The following is a 19168-nucleotide window of genomic DNA, read 5'->3' on the forward strand; positions in this document are numbered from 1 at the left end:
ACAAGAAGCCACTGTACCTATCTCATTAGACTGCCATCTGCATTTACTTGAGTTTTTAGTGTCTGGGAAAAACAGCTACATAAAAAGCAATGAGTGCAGCTCAATCTTTATGCATGTTTACTCAAAAGCAAATACTTTTAAGCTCTGTAAGGCCTAAGTTCCTCTCACACCCCCAAAACAAGAGTGTTGCAGCCTTTGATATTAGGAAGCTAGTAAGTTTGTTGGTGAGATGAGTACTTAATTGTTTAGAAGTTTTATCCTACCTGTCCAGATGCATTTACAATTTCAATAAAAAGACAGCTGTAATCATAAAAAGCAGCTATATTCTAGAGATACCAAAAGGCCTTTGTAGGAACATTTTTGGCTACCACACTTGTATGAAAATCAGTGGAATGTTTAAGTATTTTTTCTTGTGAGAAACAAAGCCCATAAAGTCTGCTTTGTTTTAAACGTTTGTAACTTTCCAGATCTATTTTTTAAATAGGTATACTGTATAAACAAACCCTACATCTTGCAACAGATAGGCTTGGAGATGAGCCTTTCTCCCATAGGACTTAGGAGTAGGTTTAAATAGCTGCCACTTGATTTGTGCTTGGTTCGCATTAGCAAATAAAATCATTCAGTGTTGCATAAAAATCAAGTGGTTTTTATTTGACACGTTCACTTTTCAGCCAATACTACGGTGCAGTTTTGAGTACCTCGCCTACAAAATAAAGATTTTTGGCAGTTTTCCAGTTCATGCCCTCATTTTTGCTGCTGTCCCCACCCCAAAGCGCCGCTCCCGTCGTCACTCCCTCGTGAATCGGCTGCTGCTGAGCCGCCACCTAAAAAAAACCGAAAAAAACCCGCCGCGGAATCTACAGGCGCGAATCGCAGCCCAGTTTACCTCCCGAATCTAAGCGTGCCCTACTGCCACAAACGCTTCCTCTTTGGTGTTGTGAGGATGATGATTGGTGGTGGGTGGGATTTTTTATTATTATTAAGGCGCATGCGCCCTTCAATGTTTTTCCCCTACCTCGGGCGGGGGAATCCAGGAAGCGGATCTCAGTGGGCGGAGAGAGAGAGAGAGAGAGAGACGGCGTAGTAGGTGCAGCGAAGTGCGACGCAATCGCGTCCGAAGCGAGGCTGACGTTTGTGACGCGCATGCGCGCTCCGCGTCGAGGCAAACGGACCGCTGGGGAGGCCGCGGAGGGGCAGGCAGCGGGGGCGAGCGCTTGTGCATAATAAGCCCAGGCCTGACGGTCCGCCGCCGCCGCCATTATGCTGTGGTTCCCTGGCACCATCCCGGCCGCCATTGCCGCCGCCAAACAGCGCAGTGCCGTCTTCGTGGTGTTTGTGAGAGGTACGGGCCCACCCCCGTGTTTCCGTAACGTGAGGATGGGCGGGGGAGGTTTCGGCTGCCTCCGCGCCTCTCTTCTCAGGCTTCTTTCCCTCCCCTCCCCGTCTAGCCTCAGGCGAGCTCCCTCCGCCTATGAAGAGGCCTCTTGAACGTACGGAGGGGCCTCATCCCACCCTCCGCGGGGCCTTTGCGTCCGACGCCTCGCCCTCGCGACTGCCCAGCAAATTTGGGAAGAGGAGAGGGGCTTTTGCTTAGAAGCACCCGAGCTCGCCCGTTCAGCCGGTTTTCCCCTTTAACGAAATAAAAGGGGAAAAAGGGGGGGAGGTGTCTTCTTGAAGGATTGGGGGGTAGCGGAGAAGAGGGGAAACCCAGCCAGGTGGGCTGGGTATAAATAAAAAATTATTGTTGTTATGAGGAGCGCCCGCGTTTATCTGGAAATACCTACGTGAGCGCACTCGTGTGCAAATAACTCAGTCGACAGAGCGTGAAGACTTAGAATCCCAGGATTTTTGGTTTTGAGCCCCACGTTGGGCCAAAAGATTCCTGCATTGCGGGGGGCTGGACTAGATGACCCCCGTGGCCTCTTCTGGCCTTTCAAATTCTCTGTTACGCGTGTCCTGGTGCGTGGAAGGGGACTGGCGATTTAGTGGAAACATCCCCGTGTCCTGTAATCACAGTAATCACTGTAATCACCCTTCCTTCCAGTACTTGTTACAGAACAGGCCTCCCTAGCTCAGTGCTTGTATGCTTCCTTCAGTAAGGTCTTGTGCTTCCTTCTCTCCCCGCCCCCCCCCCCCCGCTTTATTTCTTGTACGCCCAGCCTAATGCTTCTTGCTTGCTCTTATTCTAGTGTATCCATAGCAGCCATATGTGTGCCCTGGAGCTTGGTACTGATTTGGTGCTCTCTCCTGTCTTGTGACCTATATGGGGGCAGTGCTTGCTGTGTCATGCTGAGCAGGAAATAAAATGCCTTCATTGCGTAGGATAAGAAGGAATTTTTAATGTGCATTGCTTTCTTCCTTCATGGAACCCAAGGCAGCGTACATGTATGAAAGGACTGACCGAATCGAAACATGCTTAGCTTCAGCAAGCTGGCTGCATCATGTGTTTTTACACCCTGGAAGGGGTATCTGTAGCACTTCCTATGTTGTTGGAAGTTGGTGTGATGGGAGTTGTAGCCTGACAGCATTTGGAGGGCCACAATTTCACCATTTGTGCTTTACGACTTACGCTAGTGCCATGTATCTTACATATAGTTTCTGGGAGGACTTGTTGGTTTAAAGTTTATCCATGTTTGAATATGTTGGGTTCAGGTCATCACATTTTGGTTTGGTGCTGTAGCACACAACTAGAAGTTCCTGTGGGAAAGTCACATAACATTTCTTCCAGGACACCACCTTTAAAAGCCCTGTCTTCAGTGCATGTAGGCTATGGGAATTAGAAGTGCTGCACCAGTGCATCTAATGCTAGAGATTATTATCACAATATACTTTTCATTAAACTGGTTTTCTGTGGATTCTGGTATGACTTATTCCCCACAATGTAAATAGTTGTCACGATTCTTCAACTGGAGACCTGTCTTCAGGAAGATAGTAAAGGACAATAATGGGCTGTCATTCCCACAATTACCTCACATTTTCTCAAAAATGACCCGTAATACCTTTGATACTGTCATTGCCATGTCCCTATTGCCACTTTTTTCTTAAGACTCAGGGCAAATTATAAAGGGTAACTTTTGGCCTGTGCCGTGCAAACTTCCACTTATGTTCCTGCTATAACCTTTTTTGGAATTGTCACAAATACTTTTATGTATCTAATTTCTCTTGTTACCTCTCTTTCCTCCCATCCTTCCTAAATATATGTGTAGTCATAAGTTCTGAAAGTAATTTTACCATAACTGGAAAAATCTGGCATATGATCATGTAAATGCCTCAGAATGTGCCTAATTTGTCTGCCTTTCAGCTGTATGCTATGTATTCTGGATGCAGTTCTGTTTTCTTAATATTCCCACATGAATAGTAATAATATTTAAAATACATATGCTTGCAGTAACTAGACTACAGATAACTATTTAGAATATCCTGTCCAGTGTGTTAATCATTTGGGAGAATTCTGCTAGTTAAGTAACACTGGAGAGCTTATTGGTAGTTTACAGAGTAGCCTCAGATCTACTAACAAGCATACAGGAAGCTAAGTTAGCTAAGATAGGATGTTAGGTGTTCACTTGTTACATTTGTCCATGCCAGGATTTTTTCCCTCCAGTATATTTGACACTTCTGATAAAAAATTAATTTTCTTCTATTATAGTGTGCAAAATATCTGCCTGCACATGCCATTGTTATTCTAGAATCCAAAATAATTGATTGTTAAACTGTTTAGTTTACCACATACAGATGTTAAAATAGAATGTACTAGAATCTGCAGTCTGCGTTAATTTTATTTATTGTAAGAGCACTAAGAGTTTTATCCAACTAAATTACTGGATGCACAGAATGATTTCCACACCCTTCATATCATCTCAAAATCTGATCTAGAGGATTGGAGAAACCCTAGGGCAGAAAAGGGAGGCAGAGTTCCATTGTGCTTGCGAAAGTTGTTCCATGCTTACAGCTACATAGTTGGATGCAACCCTATATCCTTTCCTCATTTGCACTATAGTATGCAATCATTCCACTTGTGACACAGGATTAGAAAGTATTCTGGGTGCACCCTTTGAGATAGGTGGTGGAAGTCATGTTGTTCATGTTGCACTAAAAATTGATACAGAGATGGCCTGCATTTCATAGAATGGTGGAGCTTCAGGATATGCACACATATTTTGAAATCTCACTGTTTTAGTGTATTTGATGTATCTTAATTGACGAGGCAACAGGAAAGAATGAAATATTTTTCTGCATCTGTGAAACAATTGTTGACAGCTCCTGGACATTATGCAGCAAATTATTACCAATACATTTCTAGTAAATGGGTTTTCAGGAATGTGGAGATGTGTGACATCCAGTTTTGTTCTGAATAGTGATAGTAATGGTATGTATATTGTGGTTGGTAGACTGATATAAGTTGCTCTACAGCTCTGGAAAATTGTCCATAACTGGAAATGGTGACTGTTTGACTTACTGCCTAAAGTTGGCTTTTTTGGATACACCAAAAAGCTGCTTAGAGAGAGGGTAGGATATAAATATAGTAAATAATTCAAAAGAATTGAAGTCATCCGGGTCAATTTAATGATCTGAAGTATTTCCAAATTTTAACACAACACTGGATAGGCTGAAACAGGCATGTCCAACAAGAGACTGCGAACTACTCCCAGTATAAAAAAACTTGCAGTGATTGTCATTGGAGGAGGAGGGTGGGTGGGTTGCCCAGAGTTGTTAAGCTTTCTTTAGGAGGAAAGTGCCCAGAATTGTTGAGCTTTTTGTGGGAGGATTGCACAGAGTTGGTTTTTTAGCTTTCCCCCCATAACTTTTTGTACACAATAAGGATCCTGTGATCTACCAGGATCAGTCAGGGATCTACCGGTAGGTCGCAATCTACTGGTTGGACATCCCTGGGCTAAAACAATCAGCCCATCCAGCATAGCCAGTGGTCAGGGATGCTGTAGTCCAGCAATATTTTTGTGGCTGCAGTTTCCCTCATCCCTGGGCTAAAATACTGAAATTTTGCAGCCATCTTTGAAGTAAAAATTACTAGAATGGTCAGGCCCCGCAGTCTTAAGCAAAAACAGTATCATCAAACTGATGAAAACTCATGAACAGCTAGAAGAGTGCAGAACTGTTAGAATTGATCGTGGCACAATGGAATGATTGCTTAAAAGCATTGAAATTTTGCAAAGTCAGTTATATAGCATTTTGTAAATTAACAGTACTCAGCTTGTGCATGGTATGTTTCTTGCATGTCTGCTGCATTTTACATCGCATGATGAATATCCTTGTGGGAAATCACCACACTTGAGCTCTTTATTTTTCTTTCCATGTTCTCTCTAGGGAAGTGATTCTGGAGTACACAGATTATAGCTGTGCTAGCAATTGGCGCAGCTCAGCTATTTTCTATGTGTGCCTGCCTCTGTCAATACTTCAGAGTTGTTCTTAAGCATAGTTTAATTATACAAGTTAACCTATTGACAAGATCATTTGAAAAAAATGTAAACTTCCCTTTCTCAGACTACTGTACTTTACTAAGTATCAGTATATGCACAGAAAATATGGTGGACTTTTCTGTTGTAAAGCTCTGTAGGTATTAAATAGTGATGAGATACAGTATGCTACTCAGAAGTCAAGTGGAAAGCAAGTGGGTTAACAACAGTAATAAACCAGGCATAGGGTCTTCTCGGTATTGGCGCCCGCCCTGTGGAACGCCCTCCCACCAGGTGTCAAAGAGAAAAATAACTACCAAACTTTTAGAAGCCATCTAAAGGCAGCCCTGTTTAGGGAAGCTTTTAATGTTTAATAGGTTATTGTATTTTAGTGTTTTGTTGGTCGCCGCCCAGAGTGGCTGGGGGGACCCAGCCAGATGGGCGGGGTATAAATAATAAATTATTATTATTATTATTATTATTATTATTATTATTATTATTATTATTATTATTATTATTATTAATCAGATCACATACCTATGATCATTTCCCTTCTGTTCTGTTCTATGTATTTGTATTCAGCTTTGCACTCTTTCCTGAAAACTCTGGTCCTTGAGTTTGGAGAGCATCTTGGGGAAACATAATGAGAAGTGTGTTCCTATCAAAAGTATGAATAAGGGATTCAGACACACTTTCTATCATAAGTTTTCAAAGTTTAAACCCTGCTTCTTCAACTACAGAAGTGAAAAGCAGCAGATACCATGGGCAGGGTCCACACTGCACCTACTCATCAGTCCTCCTGGAAACTGGGAAGCTTGGGCTCTTCCTGCATACCCCCCACTTCTCATGTATGCTAATAGCTAAACAGTGCAGGAAAGAACCCCCACAGGAAGAAGGGCCCTGAAGTGAATAGAAGGTTTCCCTCAGAAATTATCGTTTTTAAACTGATAGTATCTTAAGTTATAAATAGAAGGGGAGAGCAAGAGTTACCGTATTTTTCGCACCATAGGACGCACTTTTCCCCCTCCAAAAATGAAGGGGAAATGTGTGTGCGTCCTATGGTGCGAATGCAGGCTTTCACTGAAGCCTGGAGAGTGAGAGGGGTCGGTGCGCACCGACCCCTCACGCTCTCCAGGCTTCGCACACCTCTCCGCAAGCAGCGGGAGCGCTCCCGCTGCTTGCGGAGACTTGCCTGCATGTTGAAGCCTGCGCACGCTGAGATCAGCGCGCCCAGGCTTCGCGGACCTCTCCGCAAGCAGCGGGAGCGCTCCCGCGGCTTGCAGAGAGCTGCCTGTTTGGGGTCGGGGGAAGCTCGAGCTTCCCCCGCCCCAGCCCCGCGCCTGGGGGGAAAAATAATTTCTTCCCCTTTATTTCCCCCCCCAAAAAACTGGGTGCGCCCTATGGTCCGGTGCGCCCTATGGTGTGAAAAATACGGTAAGTAATGTTTCACCCAGATGCAGGTGCTGCTTCAAACACTTCACATTACAGTAAAGTTGTTGGCCTCCCTCTGTCTCGGGAGACAATGGAGTTCGTCTCCAGGGGTAAAGTCAAACTGCTATGTTAGCAGCACCAAAGTGCTGCTAACATAGCACCCCAGCACGCAAGCCTGGGAGTATGTATGGGGGACCTGGGCTGCCCAGATGACAAGACCCCCCTTCTTGGCTGTGCTGATGTGATCTAAAGGAAAGCAGGGCAATATGTTTGGCACCAGTTTATCTGCAGGAGTTGCTGGAAGGAGGCGTACGAAATGCCATCCAACCACCTTAGGGAATCCACTCCAGATTTGTGTAAGAGATATAAAAACACAAATTCAGGGAATTCAAACAAACAAAAATAGGGTCTAACCTTATGGGCCAGGGAAAGCCCAGGCTGAAAGCTAATATATATGTGTGTGTATCTGAAGTACAGGAGTAATCTCATGCATAGATCATATTGCTGGAAGTAGGAGGAACTGCTGTGTATAACATTGGTAGCTTGAACTTTTAGGATATAGTCTGGCTGATGCATTAGGATCTCAGACAGAGAGAAACATTACATCAGTAACAAATGGGTTTAGATTTAAGATAGTGGGTGAATGAAGGTATAGAAGACTCTTCCAGACCACTTAACTTATATTTGATTACTTCACTTATGAAGAGCCACTAATAGTTCCCTTGCTCCTTTGAACTGGCAATAATTATTCTCTTTCAAATTCTGCCCTCTTTCAGTTGCTGAAATTGTGAATTATTATAGATGAAAATATAAATGAACACTTCATGCCTAATTTCATTAGGGGGAACATTGCAAATTGTCAGCAGGCTTTCTATATGGGTTGTTATAGCTTTGTTCTGTTAAAAATTGTTACTTTTTTTTACAATAATTGCACATGAATATGTATGCTTTTATATTGCTATATGAATAAGTGTTTCAAAGGCAGAAATTATCCATTAAATTGCTTCTAAAATGTTACAATTTTCTAGCTGGTGCATTGTTTGGCCACTTCGTTGTCCTTTAAAAATCATAGGATTGACAGATTATAAAATAAATACTAGCTATTTGCCTTTTAGAGAGTGGTGAAAGATTTATTTGCTGGAACATAATGAGTTAGTTGCAAACAGAATAGTTATAATTTTTTAATAAGTAAATTAATAAAATAACAAATACAAGTTGATCTATTGCACATAGTGATGTAATTATCAGTCATATTTCTAGCACAATCCCTTTGATCACGTGATCTGAAAATGTTTTAAATGATCACCAAACTGTGAGAGACCCTTGTTTTGTGGAGCACTGCATGTTGATGTTGCACCCCCTTTACATAATTATATGTCACTTGTCTTTCTCGTTTGGGTCATCTGGAGCTGCTGGTTATGCATATCTTGCACCTGCTGTCTGTTTGTGACACTTTAGGGTCTAGAGTCTTTTTTTAAAGCTGAGCCGTTGGCACCTGGTAAGTGGGTTATACTATCTTTGGGTCTATCCCAACTCTGTAGTTGTGTGACCATCCTTGCCCTAAAGTTATAAACATTGCATTTCTAGTATGCTGTAATCTGTAATTAATCTATATTTGCATCTGTGAAGAAGACTTCTTGTTTTTCACAGGGGATGATGAACAGTCCATAGAGATGGCTGCCAGCTGGGAGAATGAGAAAGTGACTGAGGCAGCAACAGATGGCTTTGTAGCTATTAAAATAGATACCCAAAGGTTTGGCAACTTCTTTTACTGTTGTTTTTGTTGTTAGTAGTAATTTACTTTTAAAGAGACCTGTATAATCAATATATAGTTATTTTGGAAGGGAATTCAATTGGTATGTGTGTGGAATATTCTTATCCAACTAGACACTAAGTGTATATTTTACTGAATAGTTTACTTTATTCTTGTTATATTTGTACTACTCCATTCTCCATTAAAATAAGATCCAACTGATACTTTTCACTATGAAAATTAAAAGCCATAGTACTTTCAGGAGGACTTTAAAGTCTGGAGGAGACAAACCATGAACCCATGTTCAGATGACACCAAAACCAAACCATAGCTTAACTCAGGCATAGGCAAACTCGGCCCTCCAGATGTTTTGGGACTACAACTCCCATGAGCCCTAGCTAACAGGACCAGTGGTCAGGGATGATGGGAATTGTAGTCTCAAAACATCTGGAGGGCCGAGTTTGCCTATGCCTGGCTTAACTCACAGGACTGGAGAAGGAATAAAGCAGCCATGATCTCCTTTCCTGGAGCCCATAAGTTGTGATAAGCCGTGGTTTAGCATAACATTACATATGAACTGAGCCATTGTATAATCTGCATACTGTTTTATGTAAGTTAATTTTAGTGTAGTGTTTCAGAGAAATAAAAATTAATTTGTTGTGATCCTACAAGGCTTTTAAACAGAGATATACAATAACAATGTAACTGATTATTTTATGACATTTCATATTATTAGTGTGATTGTCTAAACTTGATACTTTTTTTTACACAGTGAAGCCTGCCTGCAGTTCTCCCAAATCTGTATCCTTGAACAAAATATAATAAATTGAATCATTTCACACTCAGATGTTCATTTATGGGCTTCATTATTGTATGGTGCAAACTACAGGATCTCCTCCCTCAGGAGATTCTGTCTGTTCTCCTTTACTGCTTCATATGCTTGGAACTTCCTTCAGGAATACCTGTGTGATGCCACCTTTCTTACTCCATCTAAACCCATCTTCAAACCAACCTTTTTCTGAAGCCTTTGGCAGAGTTTCCTGGTTACTGTAACTGGTTACTAAGCCTAAGTATGTGAAAGTGAAACACCCCTTGTATATCTCACCCCCATTTCCTAATATTGTAAATAAAAATAATAGGTAATAATGTAGTTACTGTTCTCAACAGAGAGGCATCAAAACCATAGTCATTTCTGGCTCTCCTCACTGGGGGTTTATCTCTGGTTTTTCATCCTGTGCTTTTCTTAATTGTTTATATAGTGATATGGTGTATACTGAAAAACTGGGACTTTGAGGGTGCTGTTCCATGAAGAAAAGAGGTTGCATGAAGCAGCACCATGATTGGGATGGTTGTTCTACTTGTAACCATCTTGGCTAAGGTTTATTGAATAACTATCTGGCATGAGACTATTTCAGAAAAACACTGTGTCCAAATTGAAGATAGTTCTTCAATTTTTAATTACAGCAAGTTGATTTGCAGTAAATTTAGGAGTAATGAAAAACAAATAAAAGCCCACCATGCTATTGACTTTTGAGCTTCACTGCCAAAACATGTTATGTGTGTGGAATGTTAGTTGATGCCAAAACGATTAGACTTAAGACATGTAGAATAGCATCTACTACAACCTTGGTGTACAGAGGCAATTTACTTTTGAGTACCAATGACAGTGCGGGTGGCGCTGTGGGTTAAACCACAGAGCCTAGGACTTGCCGATCAGCACGTTGGCAGTTTGAATCCCCGTGACGGGGTGAGCTCCCACTGCTCAGTCCCAGCTCCTGCCAACCTAGCAGTTCGAAAGGACATCAAAGTGCAAGTAAATAGGTACTGCTCCGGCGGGAAGGTAAACAGCGTTTCCATGTGCTGCTCTGGTTTGCCAGAAGCGGCTTAGTCATGCTGGCTACATGACCCGGAAGCTGTATGCCGGCTCCCTCTGCCAATAAAGTGAGATGAGTCAGCCACGACTGGACCTAATGGTCAGGGGTTACCAATGACATAGACAAATCACGGGAAAAGCTGTTTTCTTCATGGTCCTGCTTATGAGTGTGCCAGAGGGATTTGACTGGCTGCTGTTAGGAAAACTAAGCTGGGCTGAACAAATCTTTGCTGATCCATCAGGGTAGGACCAAAGCAATATTTGACCATGAACTACTGCCCGTGTGATTTAATTGAATCTCAAGATGTGGCTCACATACAAAAGAGGTGTATTCTTTGAAGTTAGAAGATATCCTTCTAATTTGTGTTCAGTTTTCATTCAAAAGTTTTTTGTGCAGACTGTCTCCATGATAATCTGACACATTTCTTTAGAGCTGGGAGAAGAGGGGTGAGGCAGCAGAAAAGTGATGGGCTTGGTATCACTTAAATTTTCCATGGGGAATTCAGATATTTCTGTACTGGTAGCATCAGTTTGCTATAGGTGGCATCCAGTTGGTGTCCCATCACTGATAAAAGGTGCTGTTGGCAGATCAGGAAGGCAGGCACTTTTCAGTTACTCCTCTTCCTCCTCTAGCCCTACACACCCCTAATTGGCTTCAGAAGGCCCCTATATTTGGAAAGAAGGGGAAACTGCCAAAAATTGTCTCCTCCATTTCACTGAGGAGCACTAGTTCATTATCATTCTATATGCTTTGCTCAGCTGTTTGCAGTAACTTCTAATCATTTGCATTTATGTTTCTTTTCCAATTTACTTTTGCCTTCCTTACAATTGAGATGTTGTCCTTTACTATTGCTGCATAGATCCTGTAGTGTGTGTTCCATCCAGTTTCTTTATAGGAGACAATGGAGTCCCGTTGGAAGTGATTGCTGGCAGCGTTTCTGCAGAGGAACTTGTTACAAGAATTCATAAAGTCAAGCAGGTAAGAAATAGTGACCGACTATTTCAGCATAGTGAAATAAATGTTTAAAAGCTTGTTCCTGTTGAATGGATTACAGGCAGAAAAGGTCACTGGGTCAGTATGCCTATAGAATTGTGAATTCTATATGTTCTTGCTTGATGAAAGAATATTTAATCATACTATAGTTATGCTAAATTAAGCCAGTTTTATGTACCAAGTTGGAAATGTACTAATAGAGCAATAATGACTTTTTCTAGAAGACATTTTTCTTGATGGGCTTGACCATTGGAAAAACAAAAATCACTCCTGAAATGTACTTGTTTCTCACCCTTTTTTTGATGCAGCAAGAAAGGTCAGGTCACATGTGTTTCCCCTCATTTGCCCCTTTAAGATCAGGCTATACAGTGGTACCTCCGGTTGTGGGTGGGATCCGTTCCGGAGCTCTGGTCGGATCCCAAGGTTTCCACAACTGGAGGGACTGCTTCTGTGCATGCACACAGCGTGGTGGAGCGCATCTGCGCATGGTGAAACATGGGTTTGCCGCTTTTGCAACCCAAAGTTTATGTTACCCGAGGGTAATGTAAGCCGAGGTGCTACTGTAATTAGTCTTGAGACATGGCATAGAAATATTGTCCCCTTCACACCTCCCACAGGCTCTTTTATGATGATTATTTTACTGCAAACTGACAAACTGGTAATCTGAATTAAGTTTTCCATAAGATTAGGCCAGGTGGCGACCCAAGCTTTTTATTTAATCCTAGCTGCCTCTTAAGTGTGTTCCAGGACATGTGCTATTCAAGCATCTTTTTCTAAATGTTGTCTCTTTCCTTATCAACCCCTGTGGTAGTAGTTTGCGTTCAGTCTCTGCCTGTGGGATAATAATATATACTAATTTGATTGTTATATTCAAGGCTCCTTGACTTGGTGACCTATAGTTAAGTGGTCTGGAATTTTGTTATAGAACTCTCTTCTCATTCTACAACTGCTAAAAGGGGGGACAGAGCTGTGCTACACACCAATTTTCAGGAGATATAAAACAACATAAGAGAAAAACAGTGCAAACAAAATGACTTGTTCTCACATTAAGAAATAGTAATATATGACATATTTTGCTTCCTTCTCCCTCTGCCATATGCCAATAGAAGGGTTATTGTACTCATTTCAGGAGATCTTTAGCTACACACTACTCTTGAAAGTGAAGTCATCCATAAAATAATAGTTGCTTTTTCTTCCTGCAGTCAAACAGGGCCTTTGACAGCCATGGTTCTGCTCTTTTCACCATGTATTAGTATCATACAAAGTGCACTCTTAAGCTTACTATTTGCAGATTAGGCTACATGAGCATCAGTTTTGTACTTTGAAGCCTAGCAGTTGTTTTCACTTTGATTTAGAAAATGGCTTAAAAATCAAATGTTCTGGAATTACAGCCATTTACTGATATCTACACTTCTTTCTTCCTTAGATGCACACGTTAAAAAATGAATCAATGGAAAGTTCTGTGCCATGTTCCTCATCTTTAAATGGCATCACAGAGGACTCTCAGTCCCAAACAGCTGAGCTTGCTGAAGCACAGCCTGAAAGGCTAAGTGTATCCTCAGCTGGTAAGTATGTGTAGCTGCCTACATTCAAGATTGGTATTTACATATGGAGTTAAAATGGTAGTCTTTCAAAAGTAAAGGATGGGAAAGACCTCCTTTGAGTGATTACCATTTTTGTGTGTGCCTCATTATGCTACCACCTTTTAAGTCTTTTTTCATTCCCCCCCATAACTGCTGCTCGTCCCTGCCACGCTCTTTCTCATCTGCAGTTGTTTCTTCAGGGCTGCATCAAGAACAGGACAGGGCCAGCCATGCCTTGCTCATTCTGACACAAGGAAAGAGTGGTACAGAGACAGGTGAAGTGGAGGTTGTAGTGCTGTCAGGTACACTACTGGCCTTGCTGAGAATAAGCAATTCAGTGCATTAATTAGGCAAAGGATATCTGAAACTATGTTAATTGCTTAACTGTTGTGAAGAACCTGGATCCAGAGTTGAAGTATTCAGAATATCAACTTTGTGCAGAAGCAGCTGAAGATGTTCTTGATTCTAAATAGTGAGCTAGTTTGGATCATTAATACTCATAGTGGCATGATAACAGTATTTTGTAAGAGTTCATACAGCAATTGCTTATGATGGTAAAATGTTGATACTTTTCCCTTTCCCATCTCCTTCTTTTCACTTACCTGTTATTTCTAAACGACTTAAGGTGAAGTAAATTTGGACCAGACAAATGTGGAAAGTGACGGAAGGGGGGAATCGCAGACTACAGATGACCTTACAGCCAAAGTAGAAAGGTGTGTTTTTGCAGACTTTCTGGTTATTCTAGAAAGCAGGGCTAGGCAACCTTGAGCCCTGAGGGCTGCATGCACCAGTGGGAAAGCAGATGAGGATTGTCTGGCAGTTTTCATGGTCAGAGCCAGCCACACACGTGTACTCTCATTCGTTTTTCCAACATGCAAACACACACAAAGAAAAGATGGGACTGTGAGGCAAGCACAAGACTGCCTGTAATAACTGTGTCATCCATATCTATCAGACTGCATCAATTCAAGAGGAGATTGCCACCATTTATCATTACTTATTATTTCTAGAGTCTGACTTAAGGGCCAAATCATCAAGCCAAGGCTTAAAAGGCAGATAGTGTGAGAAGAAGCCATTTCAAGAGAATGTGAAAAGCACAGGAGAGGGCAAAATTACACTGATCTGTCATCTGGATTGCACTTCTCAACTGTAGTGCAGAGCTACAATGCAGTTTAAATTACCCATCGAAACAGTCCAGATCTTTTTAAGCGCCTTTTGAAACCTGTTCTTTGGCAGAACGTCTTTTGGGTCTATGACAGGCTCTCATGCTTTGTTATTTGCTGCCAGCCAACCCTTCTCCAACTTTGCAACAGCACAGAATTGAAGGTGTTATTTTTTTACCCACAGTTTTCTAGTCTGTGCATCTTCATGGCAAAGTTCTTACCCATTTTCTGTCATACTAAAGTTAATTCGCCAGGCCTGTGTATTTGGCAGTGCAGGCAAGGAAGTACTTTATGCAACTGACAATTTAATACATGATAATACTGAGTTGTTTTTGCTTGTTATTATGATACATATTTTTGTGTTTTTATATTGTAAACTGCCCTGTTGTTTTTGGATAAAGGGCAGTATAGAAATTTAATAATTGTAAAATTAATAATGGTAATAGAACTGCTGTTGGAAAGCAGGATTGCTGTATTATAATATACTGCCTTTCAGTTTTGGGTGGTTTTGTTTTTTGGCAGAGTCATGTATAGCACTTTGATGTGCACTTCCCCACACAGAAATAAGGCTTCACCTTGTGTTTGTATGCTTCTAAATTTAGAGTGACAAAAAAACTTGAAGAAAGAAGAGAAGAGAAAAAGAAAGAAGAAGAACAGGTAGAGTGTAACTGAATTTATAATGTTGCATTTTATTTTTATTTTGAAAAACGTATAAGCTGCTTAATAAAATAAATACTGTACATAAAATGAGTATCAATAATACATAATATCCCCCCCAAATAATATTTAATTAAATTATTGGGACAGGCTTGCTGGAATAACAATTATCAGGTGGCTAAAGCAGCAATTTCATTCTCTTTTAATGTCCGGAAATTTTCTATTAAATTAATTTTCAGGAAAATTTTAAATTAGTTGTGTATTTATATGATAGGTAAAGGTAAAAGGACCCCTGACCATTAGGTCCAGTCACGGACGACTCTGGGGTTGCGTGCTCATCTCGCTCTATAGGCTGAGGGAGCTGGCGTTTGTCCGCAGACAGCTTCCGGGTCATGTGGCCAGCATGACTAAGCCGCTTCTGGCGAGCCAGAGCAGCACACGGAAATGCCGTTTACCTTCCTGCCAGAGCACTTGACATGCGACATGCTTTCAAACTGCTAGGTTGGCAGGAGCTGGGACTGAACAACGGGCGCTCACCCCGTCGTGGGAATTCGAACCTTCTGATCGGCAAGCCCAAGGCTCTGCGGTTTAGACTACAACGCCACCCGCGTCCCTTTAAAAGCTTAGTAAAGGTGTATTCTCTTTTCACTCAGAAGGAAATCAAGAAAGAAGTAGAAAGAAGAAAAAGTGGAAAAGATATGTTGGAGTACAAAAGGAAACAAGAAGAAGAACTTACAAAGCGAATACTGGAAGAAAGGAACAGAGAAAAAGCTGAAGACAGAGCTGCTAGGGAGCGCATCAGACAGCAGATTCAAATGGTAAGTCATCTGTTACAAGGGGGCCTTCAACAAAGTGTTGCGTAGCGGTGTGCTCTGTGTTCAGGATGTCAGCCACTCTATTCCTGCCCACCATTTCACTCTCACTCATTTTTCTGATACTCCTTTGTGTGTTGAATATGGAGCATCACTCAAATAACTGAAATCTCTATTAGTACATTATATGTGATTTATTAGGTGAGCTTCTTGGAAAAAAGTAAATTCTTAGCAAATTGACCTTCAATATACCGTATTTTCCCGTGTATAATGCCCCCATGTATAAGACGACCCCTATTCTTTGGGACTTCAAATTAAGGAAACGGGGAGATTGCTCAGAGTTGTTGAACTTTTTTTGGGGGGGGGGATTGCTGACAATCGCTTATCTGCCTGGCCGCTGCTGCCAATTGCACACCTCGCCGAAGCCACCAATCGTTTGTCAGTTCATACACAATGGATAAGCAAGGCTTCCAAACTCTTATTCCCAGTTGCGCACAAGGAGGGGGCAGAGGACAAGTCTAAAGACTCACTCACCTAGGCTCATTCATGGCATGGTAAAGCGTGGTTTAGCATGAAGATGGCATGTGAAGGTTAGGTGTTCACTGAATATAATAAATGAGAACAAATTATGTCCCTCACCACATACAAGTTGGTTGGTAGCAATTTCTTTCCATGAGACTGCATTGATTAAAATAGCCTTGACTGGGCCGCGGTAACATGTAGTGAATGTCTTTGTCCTCTTATGAAGGATCGTGCTGAAAGAGCAGCTCGTTTTGCAAGGTCCAAGGAAGAAGCAGAAGCTGCCAAAGCTGCTGCTATCCATGCTAAGCTGGTTGAAATGCAAGCCAGGAAGGAAGCATCACAGAGGGAAAGAAGGTGAATTCTTTTTCATCGCTTCATCCAACTCTTCCCATTCCCTTCACCTTGTACACACCATTTTCCTCATTTATTGTAGCACCATGCATTTTTGTTTTGTTGTCTCACTCCTTTATCAGCCCATACAATTAACCTTCTTTGCCCTCTCTCTTGGTAAAACGATAAAACCCTCAGCCGAGAACATGTTTCTTCTGTATTCTGTATACTGCTGCTAAAGAGATTTCAAATAATAAATTGATCTAACTTAAAAATAAGTGCAGTTGATGAACTCTGCCTCTCTAATATCCCCTGGTATATGAGTGAAACATTTAAAGGAACTTAAGTGATGGAAGCTGTTCTTAAAATTCATTCTTAAGCTGATATATTTTCCCTAGTGCTATAGCAAGAATTCAGTTTCGCCTTCCAGATGGATCCTCTTTTACCAATAGTTTCCCTTCGGATGCCCCGTTGGAAGAAGCCAGACAATTTGCTGCACAGGTAAATGAGGATCTGTTTTATTTTTAAGTTATAGAAGAGCATGTATGTATAGTTACCATAATTGCTTCAGGATTTTTGAGAGAAAGATGGAACGTTTTGAGGAAAAAACAGGTGGCAGCTTTGGCCCTTTGTCTCAATGCTTGGGAGGGTTTTAAAGATGCCAGTTATTGATCTTGTTAGTGCATAACATTGACCATAAATAATGTGGGTCAGTTCCATTAACACAACTACAAACCACAAGCAGCTAAGTGAGCTGGTCTTCAGTTTGTTTCCCACTGTGGTAAAGGCAGTTGAGAAATGGGGACTCTGTGTGCACCAATTTGCATCTTGCACACAAGCTAACTACCCTACTATCTGAACAATTGTAAACTGTTCTGAGAATATTTGTTAAACTAAATGAAAGTTTTACAACCTTGTACATGTCACTACTCGTTTTGGTCTGGCCACAAAATAGGATTCTTCCAGGTGTCCTCAAACTTGCCCTAACTGGCATACCTCTTGCATAATTTTTGGGTCCTGTGTCTTCAGAAGACAAAAATAGTAGGTGTTGGGAACAGATACCATGTGTAAATTAAGAGTGTTGCTTTCCCCTTTTGAAATAACTTATTTTGAGATGAAGCTCTGCATTTCCTGGTTAAAGGTCCTTCCCATTTTTATTTCTAAATTTTAAGGGGAATACAAAGTACTTACCTGATTTGTTCTACTACAGACAGTTGGCAACACATATGGCAATTTCTCATTGGCGACAATGTTCCCCAGGAGGGAATTTACCAAAGATGATTATGGGAAAAAATTAGTGGACCTGGAACTTGCCCCAAGTGCTTCCGTAGTATTGTTGCCGGTAAGTGTGCTTTATGGAAAAGATTATTCAAATTGTGCCATGAACTGTTTTACAACAATTCAATATTACTTCTTGGAATAACCTCGTGTATTTATGGAGTTTCTTCTAGAGTCCAGTTTTCAGTCCTGTTTGTTTTGTATCTTCAAACAGGCAGGAAGGCCAGCAACAGCAGTTGTCCAGTCTTCCAGTGGAGATTTTTGGAGATTCCTGGGTACTATCCTTTATCCACTCATAGCTGTTTGGCGATTTATTAGCAACTTCCTGTTTACGAATCCTCCTCCTTCCCAGCCTACTGCAAGACCTCATCAGCAGGATCACTCAAACCCTTCAGCATCGAACACTGCAGAATCAAGCAGGTAGGACTGACAAGTGTTCTTAAATTATTGTTTTTCACTCCCTCTGGTAGATGCACGGGCTTGGGAGAAAGACAGGGTTTTCCCTTGTTTAGGCTGGGATAGAGAAACTCCACATGAATAACTAACATGTCAGTGGCTCAAACTGGCTTCTATGGACAGGATACCATGTTGTAATCCAAATCTACTTTTTGATGGGCGATTGCAAATAGCAGTGTAGGAGTAAGCAATAAGAATACATAATGTGTTGCATGCTCCCTGGCCATCTTCGCTTGGTAGGGTTTCTTTCTGAAACAGCAGTTTGGATTTCCATGCCAGCTGCTGCCAGAAAGATAGCTTCTGAAATTAATCCAGGAGCATTTAAGAATACATTTTGTGAATGTGCCAAATTAATATCACCAGGAAGTGATGGCCTGGAACCGGCAGCAAACATGTCAGTGCACTATAGTCATTCATAGGTGACATTCCCTCTGTTCTTCAGCTGAATTCACTCTAGGGTGCATTTTGAAGGAAATAAAAACTACCTTTTGTACGTTGAAAGGGGTATTAATGTGAACTGAATCAAAGTCTCCAGTTACTTCTCCCGGGTAGAGGGGTGCTAGAATTGAATCAGGAGCTGAATGAATGGTACCTTCTAATGTCTAGAAAACATTGCCACTGTAAGGATTTAATCTCGAACCACATTTCTTCTTTATTTAGACAAGCAGTCAGGAAACGAGTATTGGAAAAACGGGGTGAAGAATTCAAAAAAGAAGGCAAAATCTATAGACTGAGAACTCAGGATGATGGAGAAGATGATAACAATACTTGGAATGGAAATTCAACCCAACAGATGTAGTTTTTATGAGTAAACTGTGCATAGTAATCATTGATTTTTCCCTTTGATTTAGTTTAATCCTTCTGCTGCACAGGTGGGCTTGTATGAGTATGCTGCCTGCATTATG

At 41.4% G+C, this 19168-nt stretch overlaps 1 protein-coding gene across 5 annotated transcripts; it reads left to right on the forward strand.

Moving 5' to 3' along the window:
- Nucleotides 1-870: 870 nt before the first annotated feature.
- UBXN4 (UBX domain protein 4) lies at nt 871-19092 on the forward strand. Of its 5 annotated transcripts, XM_083490439.1 has the most exons (14): nt 1205-5652; nt 5940-6402; nt 6851-8595; nt 9368-9396; nt 11329-11447; nt 12889-13027; nt 13671-13758; nt 14811-14865; nt 15519-15683; nt 16426-16553; nt 16928-17030; nt 17740-17871; nt 18022-18227; nt 18924-19092. In XM_083490439.1, the coding sequence occupies exons 3-14, from the start codon at nt 8516-8518 to the stop codon at nt 19060-19062; spliced, it is 1383 nt and encodes a 460-aa protein (XP_083346565.1). In that variant the 5' UTR covers nt 1205-5652; nt 5940-6402; nt 6851-8515; the 3' UTR covers nt 19063-19092. The 5 variants fall into 5 exon arrangements, with proteins under 5 accessions (XP_083346563.1, XP_083346564.1, XP_083346562.1 ...); XM_083490437.1 differs by lacking the exon at nt 5940-6402 and having other exon boundaries at nt 871-1342; nt 8493-8595; XM_083490438.1 differs by lacking the exon at nt 5940-6402 and having other exon boundaries at nt 1052-1342; nt 8493-8595; nt 15522-15683.
- Nucleotides 19093-19168: the final 76 nt, after the last annotated feature.

Source organism: Podarcis liolepis (genome assembly GCF_965112155.1).
Source record: "Podarcis liolepis genome assembly, chromosome: 1".
In the NCBI taxonomy this organism is placed as follows: Eukaryota; Metazoa; Chordata; class Lepidosauria; order Squamata; family Lacertidae; genus Podarcis; species Podarcis liolepis.